Raw genomic sequence first — 21,337 nt, 5'->3', positions numbered from 1 at the left:
AACCAATTTGTGGTGTTATAAAGTCACCAGTATAAGCTGACAATTAATAGAAAAAATTCTATTTCTTATTATTTATATTTCTGGATTATTATTATTATTAATTTTTTTTTTTTATTTTTTATGATCACTGAATGAAATATTCATATTCTTGAAAAAAAAAAATCATAGATGCTCTAGGATTTGCCAACCATAAGCGGAAGGTTCTTTTTTATATATAATAATGTTCCTTTATGGTCATCAACTTTTAATTGTGAAAACCATATAAATTTTTACTGTCCATCGGTAAAGGCTAATTAATTATAAAATATGACGTAAATTATTTATTAAAGATACTATAATAAAGAAATTATAAAATTGCTAAAATGTCAATTTGCTCCTTGAATTTAGAGCCAATGGACAATTCAGATTTTAAATCTTTAGCCAATTTTTCCAGCAACTTGGTAAATGTAACCAATTCACTCTAATTAGAAAGGTCAATTCATAAAAATCTAATTTAGTTCTTGAACTTAACACTAAATATTAAACTATATATAATAATTTTATTTAGTTAAATAAAATTATTTAATATTAACATAACTTAATCCTAATATCTAATATAAATATTTAAATAATATTTTTATTAAGTTTTTTAATTAAATATTATTACTAAACTCATATAAGATTATACTAAAATGATATATTTTAGTAATATTCAATCTTAATTACTAATAAAAATAATATAATAATTATTTCAATCTCAGACTTGGTTTAAATCTTCAAAACTTGATTTGATACACTGTATATAACTTAATATTTCTAAAATTAATTAATTTACTATAACAAAACTTATTTGAAATATTTATTATTTATGAGACTTGTACAATTATATTTAGTTTTCTTAATTGGTAATTATTAATTTTTATTACACACTAAAACTAAACTTAGTTAAAAAATATTTTTAGAATTTGATACTTATTATAAATTAAAGATTTTTTTGGTGTAAATTGGCCACTTTTTGGCAGGTTTCTGATAAATTAATAAGAAAACCAAAATATGTGTAACTTGTTTATGGCCTCCAAATTCTGGGGCCAAATTGATCATTTATATTTAATATAATTGTAATTTAAAAAATAAACTGCAAAATGTAGAAAGCGAAAAGAAAATATAAATTCTTCCCTTAAATAGTACGCCAAGGTATTTATTTATATCTGAACTCCAGTGTATTAAAAAATTTAGCCAATGGCAATTTTATGCATGAAGATTCTGTTATTAAATTAACAGTTTATTGAAAGAGGATTGGAGTTTTAATCATTGTTCATAGTTTAAGCTTGATGTAAGATTTTTCTTGAAGGTTTTAATTGAAAGTAAGTGAATTGGTAGGGGGATATTTCTCACTATAACAATTATTTATAGAGATAAAAGATAAGTACCTATGAGGCTTGAATTGGCAAAATAAAAAGTTTTAACCCTTTCATAAAAAAAGAAAAAGGAAAAGAAAGTTTGCCCTAATAATTACCCATTAAATAGTGTTAATGTAAATCTTAAGTTCAAAATAATCAACTTAATATAAATAAAAAAAATTTGTTAATAGGATTTGCCACAAGAAGACAAGTCTTCACAAGCACCCTTAATTAAGCTATAGTTATAATGGAGTTGAAAGAGATTAAAGTTGTGTTTGGAATTAAGGTTGGAAAAGTGTTCTTTTAAGCTTAACTTTTACTTTTTTTCTTAAATTTTTTTAATTTTTAAAAATTCTAAAAATTATTTTTATAGAAAATAGATGAAATGTTGTTTTTTTAAAAGCAGGTTTAAAAAATCAGTTTATAGAAAATTAAGAAATTAAAATATTAAATCAAAAGAATTTCAATCTCGTTTTCAGACATCATCAGAAATCTCAAACGCATTCTAAATATTATAAAAAATTTAAAAGGAATAATTATAAATTTAATATCTTAAATTTTAAATTTTTTCTATTTCAGTATTTGAATTAATTTTTTCTTTAATTAAGTATTTGAACATATGCTAAAGTAATAATTTCTTGTATTTCTTCTTTTCTTTTGTTCTTTTTTCTTTGCTCTTTTTTTCTATTTTTTATTAAATATTCTTTTAACACTCAGTATGTTGCATTAATTTTTTTAACTTTTAAACATTTTCTTAAAAAGAAATTCATTTACTTTTATCTCTTTTCTCTTATTATTTGCGGTGAAAGAATATTTATTTAAGGTGATGCAATAAAATAAAAGAATAAAAGAAGCATTTAATTCTTTTTATTTTTTTGTTAGAATGAATGAGCAAAAGAATTTACTATTTTTGTTTTTTAATTTCTCAAGAAACAAAAAATTTTAGAAAAATGAGAAAATGAATAAAAAATGATATTATTTTAAAGGAGAGTATCTAAGTTAGTTTATAAAAATAAAAATGATATTGTTTTAAAAAGATAATATTTAAATCAATTTACTGTTAAAATAACTCATATAAACACTTTAATATGTAAAAGCGGATAGAAATACTATATTATGTATTTTTAGTAGGATCAAAGACTTAATTAAAAAAATTAATTCAGACACCAAAATAGAAAAATAAAAAAACTAAACCACTAAATTTATAATTTTTTTAATTTAAATGCTATAAGCAACATTAGATGGCTTGCAGTAATGGACCAAGACTTCTAAATTTATGATAAATTGCATAAAAATAAAATAAAATAAAATAAGGAAAACTTCTTGAACAACAAACTCCTTGGCCCTTGCTTTTGTCTTTGGCATACCCACATCTTAAGCATGATGCTATAATAATACCTTCAACTTTATAGAGAGTTCATGTGACCTCATAGTCCATAAAAAATAAAAATAAAGATAAATAATTCTTATGGATCTTTCTCATTATTACTTACTTCTTCTTTGAGTTTGAATTGGAAAACCTCTCATCTTTCTTTCTCACTAAAAGATTATTTAACCTTTTATCATTGCCAAAAGGTAGTGTTGCTTTGTAGTTGGTTCCTTAATCAGGGAAAAGTTCTCCTCCACTATATACATATGCCTTTTTAACAATTCTCTTTCTCCACCCCACCAATAATAGAGGAACTATGATTCAAATAAAATGTAAAGGAAAATTAAAAAAAAAAACAAAAAAGACCCACCAATTTTATTATTATTTTTTTCCTGTGAGTAAGGATTGCTAAGGCTGACCCATGACCCCATTTGTATGGATCTTTAAATATTTCCTTCATGTAATGCTATAATTGCTCAAGTGTCATTTTATTTGACTCATTAGCTCAAAAAGGCCCTCTAGCTAGCTATAAGCTCTCTCTCTCTCTCTCTCTCTTTTCTTCTACAATAAGTTCAAAATTGTAATTGATCCATAGATGAATGATGAATTGGATTAGAGCTTCTTCTTCTTCTTCTATCATAAAGACTAATTGATGGAATATCATGAGACAAAAGGGCCCATAACTCTTTTCATTAGTGCAAGCATAACCCCACATAGCTTTTACACATGTTATAGTAATATTTACATTCATATACATATATATATATATGTGTGTGCGCTAATCATGTCATCAAAGGTCAAACTTTAAGCAAACACATAACAACAAATCACTCACAGCTGGGGAGAATTGAGAACCACCCAACTCTCTATAAAAAGTGGTTTTGGTAGCTTCTTGCACTCAAAGCAATTAGACTTTCATGCCCTATCTTCTTTTTTTTCCCTCTCTCTTTATTGTTTAGAATAAAGGAAAGTAGTCTTACTTTCTCTTCAGCAGGAGAGCCACCAATCAAGCAAAAAGGTGACCTTATATTGGTTCCCCCTTTTCCACAAATAGAAAAGTTGTATCTGAAGGGAGAAAAAAAAAGAACTATGAAAAAGAATTTTAATTATGTTAAATGTTGCAAATCTAAGAGGAAAAAGTGTACTAAACTATGCTAATAATAAAATCAAAATTAGTAGAGCATAACTTAAGGTTTTTAATTTTGTTCTTTCTAATTAATTGAAAAACTACAAATGGTTTGATTGTAATTCTCTTATGTTAGTAGTAAATATCAAAGTATATTTACATTGGGAAACATATATGCAATAGAATTTGGGAACTTTTAAATGCTTAGACCCTTATAGGTAGGCCATTATTAGTTATAAACCAAAAGATTAAATTTAATGATTTAATTATTTTCTGTCATTGTACTTGGATCAACCACTCTATCTCCTATTAACTTTATGAGAAAAAAGTCCTCTAGAAAAGGCGTTAGAAGAAAAAAGAAAAGGTAATGTAAACTTTTTCACTATTGATTTTGCAATGCAATCATGCTTGATAAATATTTCAAAAAATATTTATGGTCTTTATCTTATGGGAACAGTCCAACAAATTAAAATTTAGGATCTCAAAATTCATTTAGTATTATGATGTATATAGTAATGTATTATATTTTTTTTTTAAAAAAAAAAAAGAGAAATAGATTATAATTTTGTTCATAGGAAGTTCTGATTGCAAATAATAGTGAAACTAGTGAACAATGACAAGAGGGCACCGCCCCAACAAAGAATTCTTCCTTTATTTAATATGTATCTTTTTTTAATTCTATGGAAAGATTTTCTTTATCTAATATTTTTAATGTTATGGAAACATACAAATGGAATATGACAAATTCCCACCTAAAAAGCTTCATTTGAAACAAACATGCCATCTTCTTTACTTGTAACTTTTAGGGATTTTTGGAATCCTTAAGAAATACTAACAATAGAAAATTTCCCAATAGAAGAGGCAAATAAAGCTAAGGGAAAAAAGGGTTACCTTTTTCAATAACTATAGATTATTCAATAAAAAATAATTAATAATATTATTATTATAGAATTAAATTCTTATTTATTCACATAAATTTATATATTTTTTATATAATATATCGATACGTTCTTGAAGTGGAAATTCTTGGCTTTTACAAGGAATCAAGCACTAATCCTCCTATATACTTTACACACAAGCATTCAACTTTCTAAAGGAAAATTATTAAAGAAAAAGATTATTAGAATAAAAAGGTTTCTAAGAATTGACTTTTACCTTTTGGAAAGACATGTAAAAGGGGGATATGTCTACGTGAGAGACACTTGAACCTTTCATCCACAGGACCATGTTCAATGGGCTCAATTAACCATAAAAGTTGGTTTTTAAAAGTTAAGACAAAAATCTTTAAGATTACCCAACTTTCAAAAGGCCAACCATTACTTACAATTAATCTTTTTTTTTAAAGCATGCTTAATTAGGAGACCTTAATTTATTATTAGATAAACCTGACCCTTACTAAGCATGCTGTAGTAGTACTATTATTAAATTAATTCACTAAATTAGTTATTTATGCCTAAAAGTATTAAAACTTTATTTTCATTTTGGTTTCTATGGACCCAACTTTTCATCAAAGTCAAGATTAACTCAAAAATGACTTTTTTCCTCTTACTTGATAAAGATGGTTGTCTTCTTCTTTGTTTTTTCCTTTTTCTATTTTATTCTCAAATTAACAAGGGAACAATTTAATTTATTCATAAGAAACATTTCAAGGGCAGAGCCAAGTGTAATGGTATGGGGTCATATGCTCTCAAAAAGATCTCTTAATAAAATTAATAGATAAAAAGTTATTAATGAACTCTTAAGTTAATTTGTGAAAGATTAACATTATTAGCTCTCTAAGTATTTTATATATATATATATATATATTATACTTTGGCTCCCTTATTTCTATTGAAAGCTCATCCTAATTCTGATGGGATGACGTGAGTCAACTTTGATCTCTAAACACTATGTTAATGGCTGTGATCAAGTAGCTTTTTAATCAAATAAGATCATAAGGTAGAGTTTGTTTGATATATTGGTTAACTTTTACATGCCTATAACATGGATTGTGTGGCAAGCGGCAATTGCAAGCTTGTGTATGTATAATGAAATAAATGATAGTTTTATTTTAGTCACAAAATTTTAATATGTTTTATTTTATTTTAATTATTAAATTTTTATTGTGCTTTAATTTAATTATTTTGTAAATAAAACATTGATTTATGGTAAATTAACAATGAAAGTAGAGTAATTAAGAAAGAAAAATATGACATATTAATTTCATAAAATGACTAAATCTCAATTAAAATTAAAATTGAATAATTAAAAAAAAGTTAAATAAAACTAACTCTATGTTTGAAAAAAAAAAAATGAGAATGAGGAAAGGAAAGGAAAGGAAAGGAAAAGAAAAGAAAAAAAAAGAATATAAAATGAGTGGATATCTATTTCTCCTCTTATATCTGAAAATAGGTAAAATGAGTGAATACCTATTTCTTCTCTTATATTTTTTAAGATAGGTGAAAGAAAAGGAAAATAATTTTCTTTTAGGATTCTAATTATTATTGCACCCTTCATTTATGTAAATAATAGCAAGATAAAATTATGTAAATAATAATTTAAAATATAAATATATAATTTTTTTACAAAATTCTGTTTTTCTAAGTTTTTATTCAAGAAAATAGGGAGAACATTTTTTTATGAAAAAATATAAATATTTCATCAATAAGTACGTCTTGATATGAAAAATAAAATAAACATCAAACATTCAAAAAAATACTTATAACAATCATCAATTGTATCGATGGAGCAATAAATTACAATTCTGCAGGAAGAACGCTCCACTTGGTAGCATTAAGCCACATATCGACTTTATAGATGTCTTTTGGCAAGCCCGATTGCTTGAATGTCGGATTTGATTTCTTTTTTTCTTCACCATTCCTATAGAGGGAGAACTCAATATCTTTTTAATGAATGACCATAAAACTCCTATAGAAGGAGAACTTAAAACCCCTATAATGGAACTATAAAATTTTTAAAGTATTAATATTTATTTATTAAAATTAATTAATAATAAAAGAAAAAAATTACCGTCGATCTAAATTGACCAGGCGGTGGGCTAAAAGATGAAACTTTGATAAAAAAAAAAAAAAAAGAGACAGCTAGAGTTTTATTTTTTTACCAAGCTTGTATCTTTCCAAATAAATACTAGAATATCATCTATATTATTATCCCAGCTCAAATATATACTTTTGAAAGATATTTTTGTGACAAGTGAGTGAAACCAATTATATCATTGCAATTCATGAAAATTTAGAAGAAACAGAAGAATGCATGTAAAATCAAATATATGAGGGCAAAACCCACTTTCAAATACAACTATAAATGCACCATCTACATATTCATCAATCATCACTTATAATCAATATTCAAGAAATCAAACAATATTAGGTATGCCAGGGGACCTCATCAAAGACAAATATGGTACTTTTTATTTTTTTGGGTAATGCTTGATCATAATCTTATTAAATAATCAAAGGGCCAAACCTTCTCTATCCCTGCTTCTTCTCTATTGTTTGTATTATATATGTATTACATTCGAATTCAAGCTGAGATATGTGTATGGCTCTCTTTTATAATGTTTTGAATTGCTGGAATTTGAATTTAAGATTTCGGATTAAATCTGCAATTATATGTTTGATACTATTTTTGAATTCAAAGGAGTCTAACCTTCCATGCAAGCAAAATAAAAATCTAATTTTAAATAATTAAATTCCACGAACATGGACATATAAATCTAAGTGATGTTCACATTAAATATACATTTCTATCACATTTATAAATTATTTATTCAGGGATAATCGAGATAATATTAATTAGGTGATAATTAAACTAGAAAGCAAATTTAATATCAATCAATCAATGTTCTTATTTAAATTTAGAATCTAAGAGATCTCTTGATTAAAGATTTCTAATCAAAAAGTTGGGTCCATTAGATAATTACATGAAGTTTTATAAACTTTTTTTTTTTAAATCAAAAAAGTGAAATTGTTAGCAAATGGTTTTGTGTGAAATGCATGCACATTATCATGATCATGTGGGTACAATACAATATTATGCATTAAACTTTAGATTAAATAAAAAGCATAATAAATATTTTTTGATATATAATTTCATTAACATGTGATAGAAAGTAGCTTATAGGGGTAACCAAGCCAAGCCATGCAGCATGAAAAGGTGAAAAAATAAAAATAAAAATAAAAAAAATGGATGCATGGGAGACAAAAGCTTGCCTTTGTTGTGAAGGATCTGAATAAAGAAAAAAGGGTCAGAGAAAAAGTTCAGAGTTTGCTTGTGTTGGTTTTTTTATGTCAAAGAGAATAATGTAAAGTTATCTTCTGCTCTTTGTTGGACTGTCACCTTTCTTCTTTTGTGGTCCAAAGAGAATCCAATCTTTCTTTTTAATTTCAATTATCAACTGATTATCTTACCTGAAGAAAGCAATTAATTATAACTAAATTATAAAAGTGCCATTCTATATATTAATTAATACCTCAATAATTGATGCTTCAAGTCCTTAATGGTTTTCTTAATTTAATGATCATCAATATATATTGTGTATAAAGATTTGCTTGCAAATATACTTGTTTACTTAAACAAAAAGGGCAGCTCAAACTTTCAAAACATACCATAAACACATGAATAAGAATAAGAATATTGTACTTTTGTTGATTAGGATATGAAAAATCCCTTTTAAATATTTTAAGCAATTTAAATAACACCGGAATTATAGATAATTTTGAGCCATTAAATCTGTTAAATTTAATTATAATTATTCAATAAAAAATTTATTAATAGAATATTCTTTTACCAATTAAAGGCAATATAGATGAAAAACTCATTAATACTTATATTTTATTCTACTGATTTTATAAATGTTTAAGAAAAGAATATTAATTTTATTTGTTATTAGAAATAAAATTTTAATAACACCGATATCCCGTGATACTAAAAGTTAATTGGTCCCTTTTTAATAAATTTTTAAAAATGACAATATATATAATAAGCTCATTCTGAATAATTTGGATTCTATTGGTAACGATCGGAAATCTTTTTATGGAATGTCGGAAATAGGTAAGGCCATTATTTTGGGTAATGATTATCTTTCTAATTTCTTTTTTCCTGAAAATAATTTAACGAATTTATTATTATATTTTTTCTTCATGACATGAGAAGATGCTATAATGTAAACGTACATACTTGAATGTCTGCAAGGAGTTTTCCTGTTCAGGTTCTATCTAACTACCGACACAAACTTATAATGAAAATCAAGCAAATGAACAACTTTTTTATTTTATTTTTGCTTTTAAAAGAAAAAATTCAAAGAGTAAACATATAAAGTAAATTATGTTCGTCGATAAAAGAAAATAAATTGTTTAATTATCTTAAGAAATCAATAAATAATAATACTAAATATATGTTAGTATTATATAATTGTGAGGTATTTAAATTATGTATCATTTATTTATTTACTTTTATATGTGCCTATATATGTAGAGCAGGTAAACCTAATCCATAGCTCTATAATTTGATTAAATTTCATAATTTATAATAAGAGGTGTTAAATAATTTATAATTAAATGATTGTTACATTTGATCTAATAATAGCGGTAAATTTATATTTAAAGAGTAAATTATATAATCTGTACGTAAAATTTTTTATTTTATAATGAAAAAATCTGAAATTTTTTATATGAACTAAACGGTTAATAAATTATAAGTTAAATAATATTAAAAAAATTATTAACATATTTAAATGATGTGGTATTTGAAAATAAATATTTGAAGAATTGTTCTTTCTCTAACTCTACATTATTAAATAGATTTCAGGAATAGTTATTAAATTTTGTCAATTAGATACATAAGTATTATCATAAATTCTAAAACTAATTTATTTTTTTTGTTTTTGTATTTGTTTTAATTGTATAGAGTTTGTAAGAAAAAAGTGTAATTTTTTCTGAGAACAAGTAAAGAAGAAAAAAGGAGAGTAATTTAGTTTTAAATTTATAATAACGCTTATATTCAATTTGCTTTAGAATAACTGCTATTATTAAATTAAAATTTAGTAAATATTCAATTACAAAGATAAAAAATTTGATATATTTTTATTAGAAAGTATAAAATTTAATGACTATTTATGGAATTTACTCTGTACAGCAGTTGAAAAAATATCGCCAGTATTATCAAAATTAAAATTTAGTAACTATTTAAATAAAAGCCAAAAGTTAGTATCCTTTTGTTATAAAATTCAGAGTTTAATTTAATTAGATATCATCTCCCTCTTTACAAATTTTCTACTCTATCTAATTCTTTATGATTTTGCTAGACTATTATTGTAGTACTCTACCATTATAAATGTATTTTTCAATTATAGATAATTAATTCATATTATTTTAAATAATTTATTAGTTATATACAACACTCTATTAATTTAGATTATCAATAAATTTATATATTATTTTTAATTATTTATACAAGTCAAAATTATGTAAATGAATAACATAATTATAAAGTACCCTTGATTAAATTTTAAATATATACATAAATTTTAAAAATAAATAACTTATTTAATTGATTAATAAATAAGTGCTATATATAACTAACTAAAATAATATTTAATTATGTTAATAAATTATTAAAATAAAAATAAAAATAATTTTTATAAATTCATATAGCACCATACATTAATAATATATTAGGATGATTCATTCTTTATTAGTCCAGCTTATTATGAGTGCTAAACAACTACACTGAGTGAAATGACTCCCAGAAACATCTCTTTATCATCTAACTCAAAATGTAAAATTATTTGCTTTAAAAAATTAGTCATAAAATAAAGTTACTACCTATGTACTTATCATCAAAACCAAATCACATAATTCAAGAGTATATAATAAATATGATAAAAGTCTCTTATAATTTAATTAAAATTTTAAGTTTGAGTTTTGAGCATGCAACTATTTTAAAACTCTTAAAATTACTATCCGAGTAAGACAGAAACTTTAGATTCAAATCATTACCTCTATTAATTAGATAGATTATTATTTGTTTATGATCAGAGTATATATATGTCTACTCTTATTATATAGCTCACAATCCACTAATTTCTTATAAATAAAAATAAACAATTAATCATCGATAATATAGTATATAATATTATAAATACTTACTGGATCGTGGAAGTAACATGTACATGTTTTTAATTGTTGTTTAGTAATCTATAGGACGCCACCAGTAATCTTTTGATTATATAAAAAACATAAATTATTTCATTTTGAGATTCTTAAAGAGATTGTACCTTCTTTTTTAATGATCTAATAAAGCTAGAAACATAGAAGACATGTCTTATTCTTCTTACTATTATAATAATTATTATTAAAATGCTGCTCAGCTACTATTCTGGACCTTTTTGAGATTGTTATTTAGTATATTAAGGAATTTAATATATAATTTCTTTTAATCTAAAATAGAATCTTTAATTTTATTATAAATTGTTGCTTTTAGGAAAGCAACATCACTCTTCTTTTATGAAAAACTAATAATTTAAATTTAAGAAAATATCAATTTTCCTTTTTTATTTTTTTGGAAATAATAAGAAAACTGTTTTACAAATGCAACTAAACAAGACTTATAAGGGAATCAAAATAGAATCATTTCCTGAGGTTAAGTGAGTTGCAAAAGACAACTAAAACTAATTGATGGACTTTAAAGACAGGATCATAGCAACTAGATAATGTCATGAAATTGACAATGCCCTAATATTACTAATCAATTAATAACCTTTACACCACTTAGCCAGATTTTTAAAAAAAAAAAAAAAAAGAAAAAGAAAGAATAGTTCTGAATAATAATAATAAAAATGGAATAAAAACAGGCAGATTCCTCTTCAAGTATAAAGGGAAAAAGACAAACACCATATGTCAACATTCCTGAAATTTTGATTAATTGTAAGCAATACCCAATTGTAATGCCCAAAAAAAAAAAGCTGCTTTGTGGACAGTACTCAAGAGAGGAACCAAAATCTTGCAGTGAAAATAGACAAGTAGTAAGGCAAAGTGACCAAAAATCCAGTACTTTAGATTTGATGTAAGAGAAAACAGTAAAAAAAATAAAAATTGAAACTCAAAAGCTTATTATAAAACATATATGTATATATACCCATACACATGTTCATTTATGTCATAAAACCTGTCCAAAAAGCTGCTCATTGGCCAATCCAGAAAAACATATATATTATATATTATTTATTATTTATCATGTCAGGTTAAAATAAATAAATATAAAAAGAAAAAGAATTGAAAACATCAAACGTGGGCACTTCTGCCAAGAAAATCAATACAAAAACATTGCATAACATCTTTTGAAACAGCTTTTACGTATTATGGACACATTGACAGTAAAAGAGTGCAAGAAATTTCATCTTTTCTGAATGAAAAGATAAAATATACTCAAAGTTTTCTTCTTTTCCTTTTTCTTCTTATTTATAAATATATAAAAAATAACTCACACCGTATCAAATAAAAATAATAATATATATATAAATTCTATCTATATGTCACAACTAATATAAAAGTGATATAAATTATGATATTTTATATTTTAATATTAAATAATTTACATATTAATTTGTTTAAAACGAATAAATATGTGTCAATCATCTATTGTTTTAATATATAGATAGAAACATACACTAAATCTAATATATATATATATATATATATATATTTCAAATTCGATCTTGAATAATTGATATATAATATATTATATAATACTAATAAATATACGTTACTCATCTATCATTTTATTGTATAAATAAAAATAAACACTTCAACTAGACAAAAACTTAATATATAAATAGAAATATACATTTTGATAAATTTCATCTTTTCTGAATGAAAAGATAAAATATACTCAAAGTTTTCTTTTTCTTTTTTTGTTATTTATAAATATATAAAAAATAACTCAATCCATACTAAATAAAAAATAATATATATATATATATATATTAAATTCTATCTACCGTATATATCAACTAATATAAGAGTAACATATATTATAATATTTTACACTTTGATATTAAATGATTAACATATACTCATTTATTTAAAATGAATAAATATATATCGATCATCTATCGTTTTAGTGTATAGATAGAAACAGACACCAAATCTAAATAAATATAAATATACACTTTAATTAGACTAAAATTAAATATTTAAATAAAAACACACATTTTAACTAGATAATTTTTTTTAATATTATTGTCAGATTAAATTTGTGGTATATACACATATATATTTATTCCATCCAGATAATAGTAGTTAAAGTAGATTAAGTTTGTGGTTCTTTTCAATATGATTATGGTAAGAGCTAATTATGGGTAAGCAATTGTTGGCGGATGGTACAATTTATTTGACTTTTTTTTCTTTTTCTTTTTTTGCAATGCGTTGTTTGTTTGTCTCATTTTTATTTAAACTTTCTTTTCCTTTTCACATTGAATGGCAACGGAAACACAAGAAGGGCAATAAATAAATAAATAAATAAAATTGCTCCATTTAATGCAAAAAGTTAGGGGAGTTTGCTTGTCCTGTAACATGCAACTCCCTAAATTGAAGCCGAAATTTAGTTAGACTTGCAATTTTCTGGTTTGCATTTTGAAAAACTCTGGCCCTATGTTTTGTAGGAAAAAACTAACAGTAAATGCATATTTTAAATTAAATAAAATTTTAATTTTTAAATTTGAATTTTTCTCTCTTTATTTGTAAATAAATAATAAACAATTGTGCTTCTTTTACTATTACACATTTTAAATTCTGTTTTTTGCCCATTCTTTTTGTGGGTATAAATGGAAGAATAAAACTCAACAGTTTGAGGATGTTAAAGTGAGATGCAATTATTTAGGAATATTTGTACATCTGATTTCAAAAGAGAAATCATTTCATGTACTGTGTACGTATTTATATGCCACCTTATTGCATATGGTCGGTTAAGGTGGTCCAAATATATATATTAACCTAATAATTTAAAATGGGTGTCCAATGTTTGTCTCATAATACATAACTTGAGACATTTTAATCTTTTTGGCAACTATGAGTATAAATTATATCAGTGGAATGTCTGGAAAATTTTAATTGATGAGATGGAGGACTTTAAATTGAACTATGATTGCTGCAAAATGGTTTAGGAATGTCATAGAGGAGGAAGCTATGATTTGTTGGATTCTATTTAATAAGTTATCTTTTTGTTAGCTTGGGACTGTGATTTAGGAACAGCCCATTTGCCAGTTTATTGGTGAACCCACAAATAGTCAAGTTGTGTGGAAAAAAGAAACAGACTGATTTAGATTTTATAAATTTTATAAATTTTTAAAAAAATTTACTCTCTAAATTTCTTAATTTTTAAAAATTTTAATTTTCTACTTCCTAAAATTTCCCATTTAAAAAAATATTGTTATAATAATATTTTATTTTAATAAATTTATATTTTCTCAAAAATCATCCTTAAACTTAAATAAAAAAGATAAACTATCAATCAATTATTTATATTTAATCCAAATGATGAGATTTTTAAAATCCATAACTCAATCAAAATAAAGCCTAAAAAAGATTAAAAGTAGAGATGTGAACTCTTCAGAAGTCTCTCTGTGCAGGAAGTTGTCTGTACTAAAAGCACATCTGCCTACTTATTTGGATTGGCCATTTTTAGTGCCAAATTTTGATTTGTTCAACCAAATCTTGATTGTTAGGGACTTATTATGGGTTATTGTCTATTGGCAATTAGGCATATACTCCTCACCTTTGATGTCTCAAGACAATGCAAATTTTGGGAGAACAAGAAAGCAGAACACAGAAAGCAAATGCATCCAGATTTTCAGGCAGACTTTGATGCTACATTATAGTCAAAACAATTATAAAAAAGCAGTCATTGCATAAAGGAAACATTTCTGAGTGTCTGTATTTGATTATTTTCGGTGGCAAATTTTTTATAAAATAAAAGGAGGGGTACTTTAGATTATTTAACTAGATTAGAACCAAAGAAATGAATGGGTTAAGATAAGGCAAGAAGAAAAGAATTCATGCTGCTGTATTATTGCATAACTGAATTTTATTTTTGAATGTCTCAACTCTCAAGAGCATAACAAAAATGCCTGTCAAGCTTTCAAGTTGCCCATAAAAGAGAACTGATATTTGGAAGAAGATCAAAAGATGACTCATAAGCCACTGGAAAGAAGGTTATGCTTTTTGGCACCCCTTCATTCATAAGAAGAGCAAAGAGCCCTTTGAGCCAGCTGGTGTTGATGCAAATTGCAGGTTCAACTATAGTTCTTTTGAACCAAAAGAAAGTTTAGCAGACAACTAAGCAATCTTAAGCTAAAACCAATATGTAGCACAAGGTAATTGAAGGCAAGCAGGTATGCTATCGTTACCTATAAAAGAACAATAAGAAGTTCACCTAAGCATCAATACATATGCATATGCTATGTGTATGTTTGCTGACACTGACTTTTGTCTTTGTACTAACACATGATCATTCATCAAACACTATTATTAGGTAGTAGAAATATGTATAACACAAGCAATAGTACAAACAGTACATTTAATCATAAGTTCTTGTTTTTGTTGTTGTTCTCAATGCAATCAACTGTCATCTTATCACCTTTGAGAACATAAAGGGACTCCTATTGTCCAAACATTAGCCCTGATTCTTAAGAAGTTTACTTTCAATGCTTGCATAAGACCATATGTAGTTCACTTGGCCAATATTATTAAATTTATTTATTTATTACTTATAAAAAAAATTATATATCTGGACTTTGGAGCACACAACAGACAATTTGACAGCAGCAAGATACTCTCTTTCGTGAAGGTCTTTGTCTTCAATTTACAGAACTAAGTCAAACCTGGGATGCAGGAATTTCTCTGATGATTATCCTTTGGGCAAAACCAGTTCAGATATTCCGTGGTTTTGTTACAACACAAGCTTTTCATCTTTGGAAAGCCTATAATTGCTGCATGAACGCTGTACAAGTCCTTTCCTCCTTTTGAAATGCTGGCTTCAAATTGTCATCACAACTGTCTGCAAATTTTATCACAGAATAAATTAGGATGCTCTTCTGAAAACATTTCAGTAACAATAACACGATGACAAAGATGGATTCTGCTATTTATTGCCATTCAGCAAAAGAGATTTAAGTTTTATTTCCATGAATTGTTAAGAAGGAACTAAAGTGAATTTTCAGGGTTGAAATTTCTGAACATGCTGCCTATTTCACTTTATGCCAAAATTTAAGCTCATATATCTCTCTCTGTTACATAGACGAAAAGCATTCCACTAACTGAACAAATTACTCGGCACTTTGATATGATTGAACAATGACATTGGAAAATATCTTGTTATGTTGTGACTTAAAGCCAGTAAGCTGAGAATCTAGGGACCTCTTCTCACTTACATTTTCACTCCAATATTTGTGCCTGTCATAATGTCTTTCTCCTATTAAATGAATGTGAATATGTGGAAAAGCCTTTTATGCAACATATGTAAATGCATATATAAACATGGATACCTACCAAACATCATGCCTAGTTATGGTCTTTCCTGATCTTCTTCCTTACATTCTGCAGATCACTACTAGGCAATGCTTGATTCTTGATCATCGATGACTTATTATATTATACCCACTTAAGACAGTTTTGTCTTAGCTACAATGTGTTAGTCATTTATGTTCTTCATTTGAAGTCATAGAAAAAACTTGAGATTCTAGAAGATAAAAGAAGATCGACAGCGAAAAAATCAGACGATGAAAAGTGGAGCATAGGCCATATTTTCATCCTCCATGAATATAAATGCAAGCTGATTAATTTAAGGACATAGTGCATCCAATTTGTGACAATTCACAAGTATTTTGATAATATTAACTGGACTTAAGATATATCACAGCTAAAGTGCGCAAGTTCTATGGACATTTATTGGAAAAGATTTGACTCCACAACCTCAATAAATTAACGAATAATAGAAAATCCGAAAGTGTGTATCCATGGTTAACCATGAAATGAATGAAAAATAATATCTTGCAGTGGCAATTCATATTCTATATAAGAAGAAGATTCCATAAGACAAAAAGAGAACTAAGACATAAATAGGGAAGACAGACCAGGGGCAAATTCATAATTCTTATCAAATACAGCAGGTGTGTATTTCATACAAGATTCTTTTTTTAGAAAAAAAGGAAAAGTAAAAGGTAGCCCTAACAGTGAAGACGTAACTTGTTTATTCATTCACACCATAGTATGGTGATAGAGAGAAGCATACCATCTGAATTACTTAGTAATGTGCGTTGTATCAATTTAGTTGAAGGACAACATACTGCAAAAACAAAATGTCTAGAAGTGGTTAAATCACATTTAATAATATTTATTTCTTATATTGCAAAATAAGTACCTTAATCTGTGTCCTATTGTAGGTATAAGAGATGTGAACAGATCCATCACTAGCCTGAATAACAGCTGGATAGGAGAATTCCATTTCCAGATTTTCCTCCAGTGTGATAACATCATACCATGAATCACCGTCATCCTCAGATATAGCAACTTTAAGCACACCCCTTGAGATTGTGTTATATGCAAGTAAGAGGCGGCCATCCTTTAGCTTAACTCCATCAATACCTAATATAAGAAGCGTATGTCATCTACCAGCAACATGAGGAATCACAGACAGTATATTTCATTATTTTCTTCTTTCTTTCCTTCTATCTTTATTTATTTTTTCAATATTGTTTACAAAATAGCATTTGCATATCAGTAAAAGAGAGTTGCGCATGAAAGGATAATTATAAGCAGATGCATTCATGCAATGATAAAGTCTAAAAAGTATGCATTTATGCTATGATAAAGTTTAAAAAGTAAGACAAGCTAAGTTAAATTATTTAATATGACTAAGAGACATTTACTTCCCAAAATCAGTATTTGTCATATAATCTAAGACGCACTATCAAGTCTGTATGATGAACCTGAGTTTGGATTGGGAAGTTCAGTGAGCTTTGCATATCCCCAATTCAGGCCACCATCAAGAGATTCTGACATACAAATTTTGCCAATGCCATCAAACGATCGGAGTAGAACACGCAATGTCCCTTTTGCAGTCTGGAATAGGACCGGCTGAATCACACTGAGAGATGTATTTTCAATGTAAATTGGGCCATATTTTTTCCATGATCTACCAGCATCTGCTGTTACCTGTTCCATGTGAGTCATAGAAACACATCAATGGCTCTTTTTGAATATCATTAGATTATAGGTGCTAATGCAAATGGATTTTTTAAACCTCCATCCACGCTCCCCAAGAATTCCAACTCTCTACTGATGATCCACAAAGTAAGAGCCCATTTTCTAGCAATATAGGCTGCAGGAAAATCAGATATTTCAGGGACATCATATAGGTAGCCTTAAGCTCCACCTTTCCTAATATAAACAAAATGCAATTATGTATTCAATTTTCAAATTGTACCTTGTTCTTTGATGGTCCTAATATACCAGGAGGGAGTTGTTCCCTTGCTGTCCAAGTAACACCTTTATCATATGACCGCTTCATGCATCCACTCCATCTGAATTTATTAAGCCATAGAATAAGACCAGTAACTAAAACAAGTTTCTCAGTTCCACAGGGTGGAAAGTGAAGTGTATGCAACATTAATGACATTTCAGAAGTCAGAAAAATTATTAAAAAATCAAATAAAATGTTATGTAATTTGAGAATTATGAAGCTATAGATAAACTTGAACCAGAAGAGCATGTAATTGCAAATATAGTTACATGACACAGCAAAGAAGGCAAAGACAGGAAATTTGCACAAGTATAATCAGTTCAATGATCAGTGTTCCCATATCATATCTTATTTTTCTCAATCAAAGAAAATATCACCAGTTTAATATGCAATATGTATATCAAAAGGACAAGGAACAAAAGAGTACTTGCTGCCACTGTTCCATATTGATTAAGAGTGATGGTCCCCATGGCTGCTCATGCCTTATAAGGCCAAGCATACCCCTCTCCTACCTGAGGCTATTTTCTTACAGAACAAAACTGAGACACCGGTAATGAAGTAGAACATATAGCTGTTAGAAGTTGTATTTATCCCACATCGCTTGGTTACTGGGCTGTTATAGTATATATAAATGTATTGGACACCCTCTTCCTTTGAACTAGCTTTTGGAAATGAGTTCTACCCAAGCCCATTTATCATGGTATCAGAGCTGGCTTTTCATAACTCATCCCGGGTTTAATTTCATATTGAAGACAAAAGATAACAATTTCTAATGACATACCTAATTGAGAATGCCATACCTCAAATTCTAGCCATACCTCAAATTCTAGGCCAACTACTTTAGCTATTGACTTAAGTAGGCTAAGAGGTCCTCAAGTGTCAAGGGTCCCATGGATATTTAGCTATTGTCCAGATGCTGAACAACATTTTTCTCAATGAGCAAGTACTCTTCTTCTATTTTCTCTTTGGTTTGTATACCATGTGGCATACTTAACTTTGCAATCACTCCATGTGCAAAAACTTTTGGCAGAATGGGACAAGCTTTAAACTTCAAGAATGAATGACAATTCTGAATTATAGAATATGCATGAATAGTCTCATATTGTACATTTGGGTCCTGATAATGGATGAGAAACACAATAAATTTCAAAAACTATATCCCAAAAATTGTATCTGATTCAGAAAAGCATGACTAGAAAACTGCAACGTTGAACATAAATTAATGGAGATTGGAAATTTTACTTTTGGACTTCTTGACCAATTTTATAGAAAAGTAGTAATTCCTCTGACGATAGTTTGAATAGTACAGGGTTCCACATAGGAACTTCTGGTTGTTCATCAACGATGACGGGTGATTGCCAAAAACCATCCTATCCAACAAATACGAACTGATATGAGATAAGCATTCAATTTCAACTTATAAGAGGGCCCATAAAGTTAATTTGATATCATTTCTATGCTGGAACATGTATTGTACTCGGCTAGAAGACAGTATGAAACTAACAAACATTTAGTTGCAAGAATTAGAGGCATTTACATCAGAAGAGTTTTAATCATCTATCTTCATATTATTTCAAAGTGGTTCCAACAAATGGAAGATTACTTTGTATGTCTGTAACCAAATTTTCACATCTGGTGCTCCCTCCAATGTACCCCCAAAATAGGCAACCAAAAAGTGATCCTTGTCCACCTGCACAAACTACACATATATCAACCATAATCCAAGTAAATTTCCGGTGACAGAAGAAAACTTTAAGGCACTTGAAACAACATTTTTAACTGAAATGCATAACCTCAACAATGGTAGAGGCATGACAATTATCAAATGGAGCAGACTTTTCAGGAAATGTGAACTCTTCTTTCAGTGGACCTCGAATGTAGCAATCCTTCCTCATATTGGAACACTCAGGTGTCAAAGTTGCAGCTGTCTCGTACTTTCCAGCTACTTTCCTGTAGAGATCTCAAAAATATTCTCATGTATTCAAGGTGTTCTGCAAAGTAGAGGGGAAATGCACAAAGGTAGATTCAAAGAGATTATAGCAAAATGTGATCATTGATTAGTCAACAAGGATACATTTAAAGTTTGGTAGGCACATCATAAATCATTAGTGAACAACATCAACATAAGCAAGTCATTGTTCAAAAAAAAACATAAACAAGTCAAAACACATTCTAAGCTTGATTTATATAAAAACAAAAAAAGTGAAAAAGTAAAAGGGAATAAAAATTTTGAGACAAAAGACAACCTGGTGGTGAGATGAAAATGAAAATGGAGTAGCTGGTGGTTGGTAGCCAATGTGACATTGGAATTAAAAAAATATTGGCTGAATTTGAAGGTGGTTCTAAATCTAGTAGATGGGCTTTTAAATTGAGAAGAAATGGACAATGAAAACAATAACAAGACTAAAAGAAACACTAACAGGAACACCAACACAAAGCTTCTCACTGGCTTCCACATATCTAAAAAAGAAAATAGTGCTTCACAAAATCAAGGTTGACCCAAGAAAAGAACAATTAATGGACATATGCATATGCAGCCAAATTATATACAGTGAAAGGAAGAAAAGAAACTTAAGTAAACAGAACGAAAGAGCACCTAATATGCATTAACTAATGCCAGAAAACTGAGAAGCAACAATACCTAACACAATGACTGATGCCATTAAAGAAAGCAATTTTCAGAGAGAGTGGCAACAAGGAAGTGCAAGTAAAATAATAGGTTCTTAACTATGAAAGACAAAAGAGCGTGAATCGCAGGGGCAGTTGCTGAATGTCACTCAGCAACTCAGCTTTAAATACTGATACTAATAACTAAGAAAGCAACTTTAAGAATTTCTTTTATTTTCTTTCTGGGCCAAGATTATGAATTTCGGGCCAAAGTACCCATCGGGCCGCGCTGGCATCAGATTGTTGACTAATGATATATGTCAGTGGCCTTTGTAGCCG

The 21,337-nt window shown here is 27.3% G+C and overlaps 1 protein-coding gene across 5 annotated transcripts; it reads right to left on the bottom strand.

Annotated features, from left to right (window-relative positions):
* Window positions 1-15,431: 15,431 nt before the first annotated feature.
* LOC8267916 lies at window positions 15,432-21,309 on the bottom strand. 5 transcript variants are annotated; one of them, XM_048372065.1, is made up of 10 exons: window positions 21,275-21,309; window positions 20,185-20,341; window positions 19,995-20,081; window positions 19,634-19,761; window positions 18,356-18,452; window positions 18,173-18,250; window positions 17,859-18,084; window positions 17,291-17,514; window positions 17,162-17,215; window positions 15,432-15,928 (listed from the first exon to the last, which is right to left on the bottom strand). In XM_048372065.1, exons 1-9 carry the CDS (start codon window positions 21,292-21,294, stop codon window positions 17,192-17,194), a joined length of 1,041 nt encoding a protein of 346 aa, XP_048228022.1. In that variant the 5' UTR covers window positions 21,295-21,309; the 3' UTR covers window positions 15,432-15,928; window positions 17,162-17,191. The 5 variants fall into 5 exon arrangements, with proteins under 5 accessions (XP_048228022.1, XP_015582436.2, XP_015582435.2 ...); XM_015726950.3 differs by lacking the exon at window positions 21,275-21,309 and adding an exon at window positions 21,120-21,268; XM_015726949.3 differs by lacking the exon at window positions 21,275-21,309 and adding an exon at window positions 21,033-21,243.
* Window positions 21,310-21,337: the final 28 nt, after the last annotated feature.

This window comes from Ricinus communis, chromosome 3, assembly GCF_019578655.1.
Source record: "Ricinus communis isolate WT05 ecotype wild-type chromosome 3, ASM1957865v1, whole genome shotgun sequence".
NCBI classification, from domain to species: domain Eukaryota; kingdom Viridiplantae; phylum Streptophyta; class Magnoliopsida; order Malpighiales; family Euphorbiaceae; genus Ricinus; species Ricinus communis.
Note: the sequence above shows the minus strand (reverse complement) of the source record. Positions and strands in the feature narration are given on the sequence as shown.

Coding starts and splice junctions, on each gene's coding strand:
- LOC8267916 (XM_002531698.4), bottom strand. CDS start 20,849: ATGTGGAAGCCAGTGAGAAGCTTTGTGTTGGTGTTCCTGTTAGTGTTT. Junction 20,082..20,184: donor ATGCCTCTACCATTGTTGAG/GTTATGCATTTC, acceptor TAGTTTGTGCAG/GTGGACAAGGATCACTTTTT. Junction 17,515..17,858: donor ACTTCCCAATCCAAACTCAG/GTTCATCATACA, acceptor TTCTTATATTAG/GTATTGATGGAGTTAAGCTA.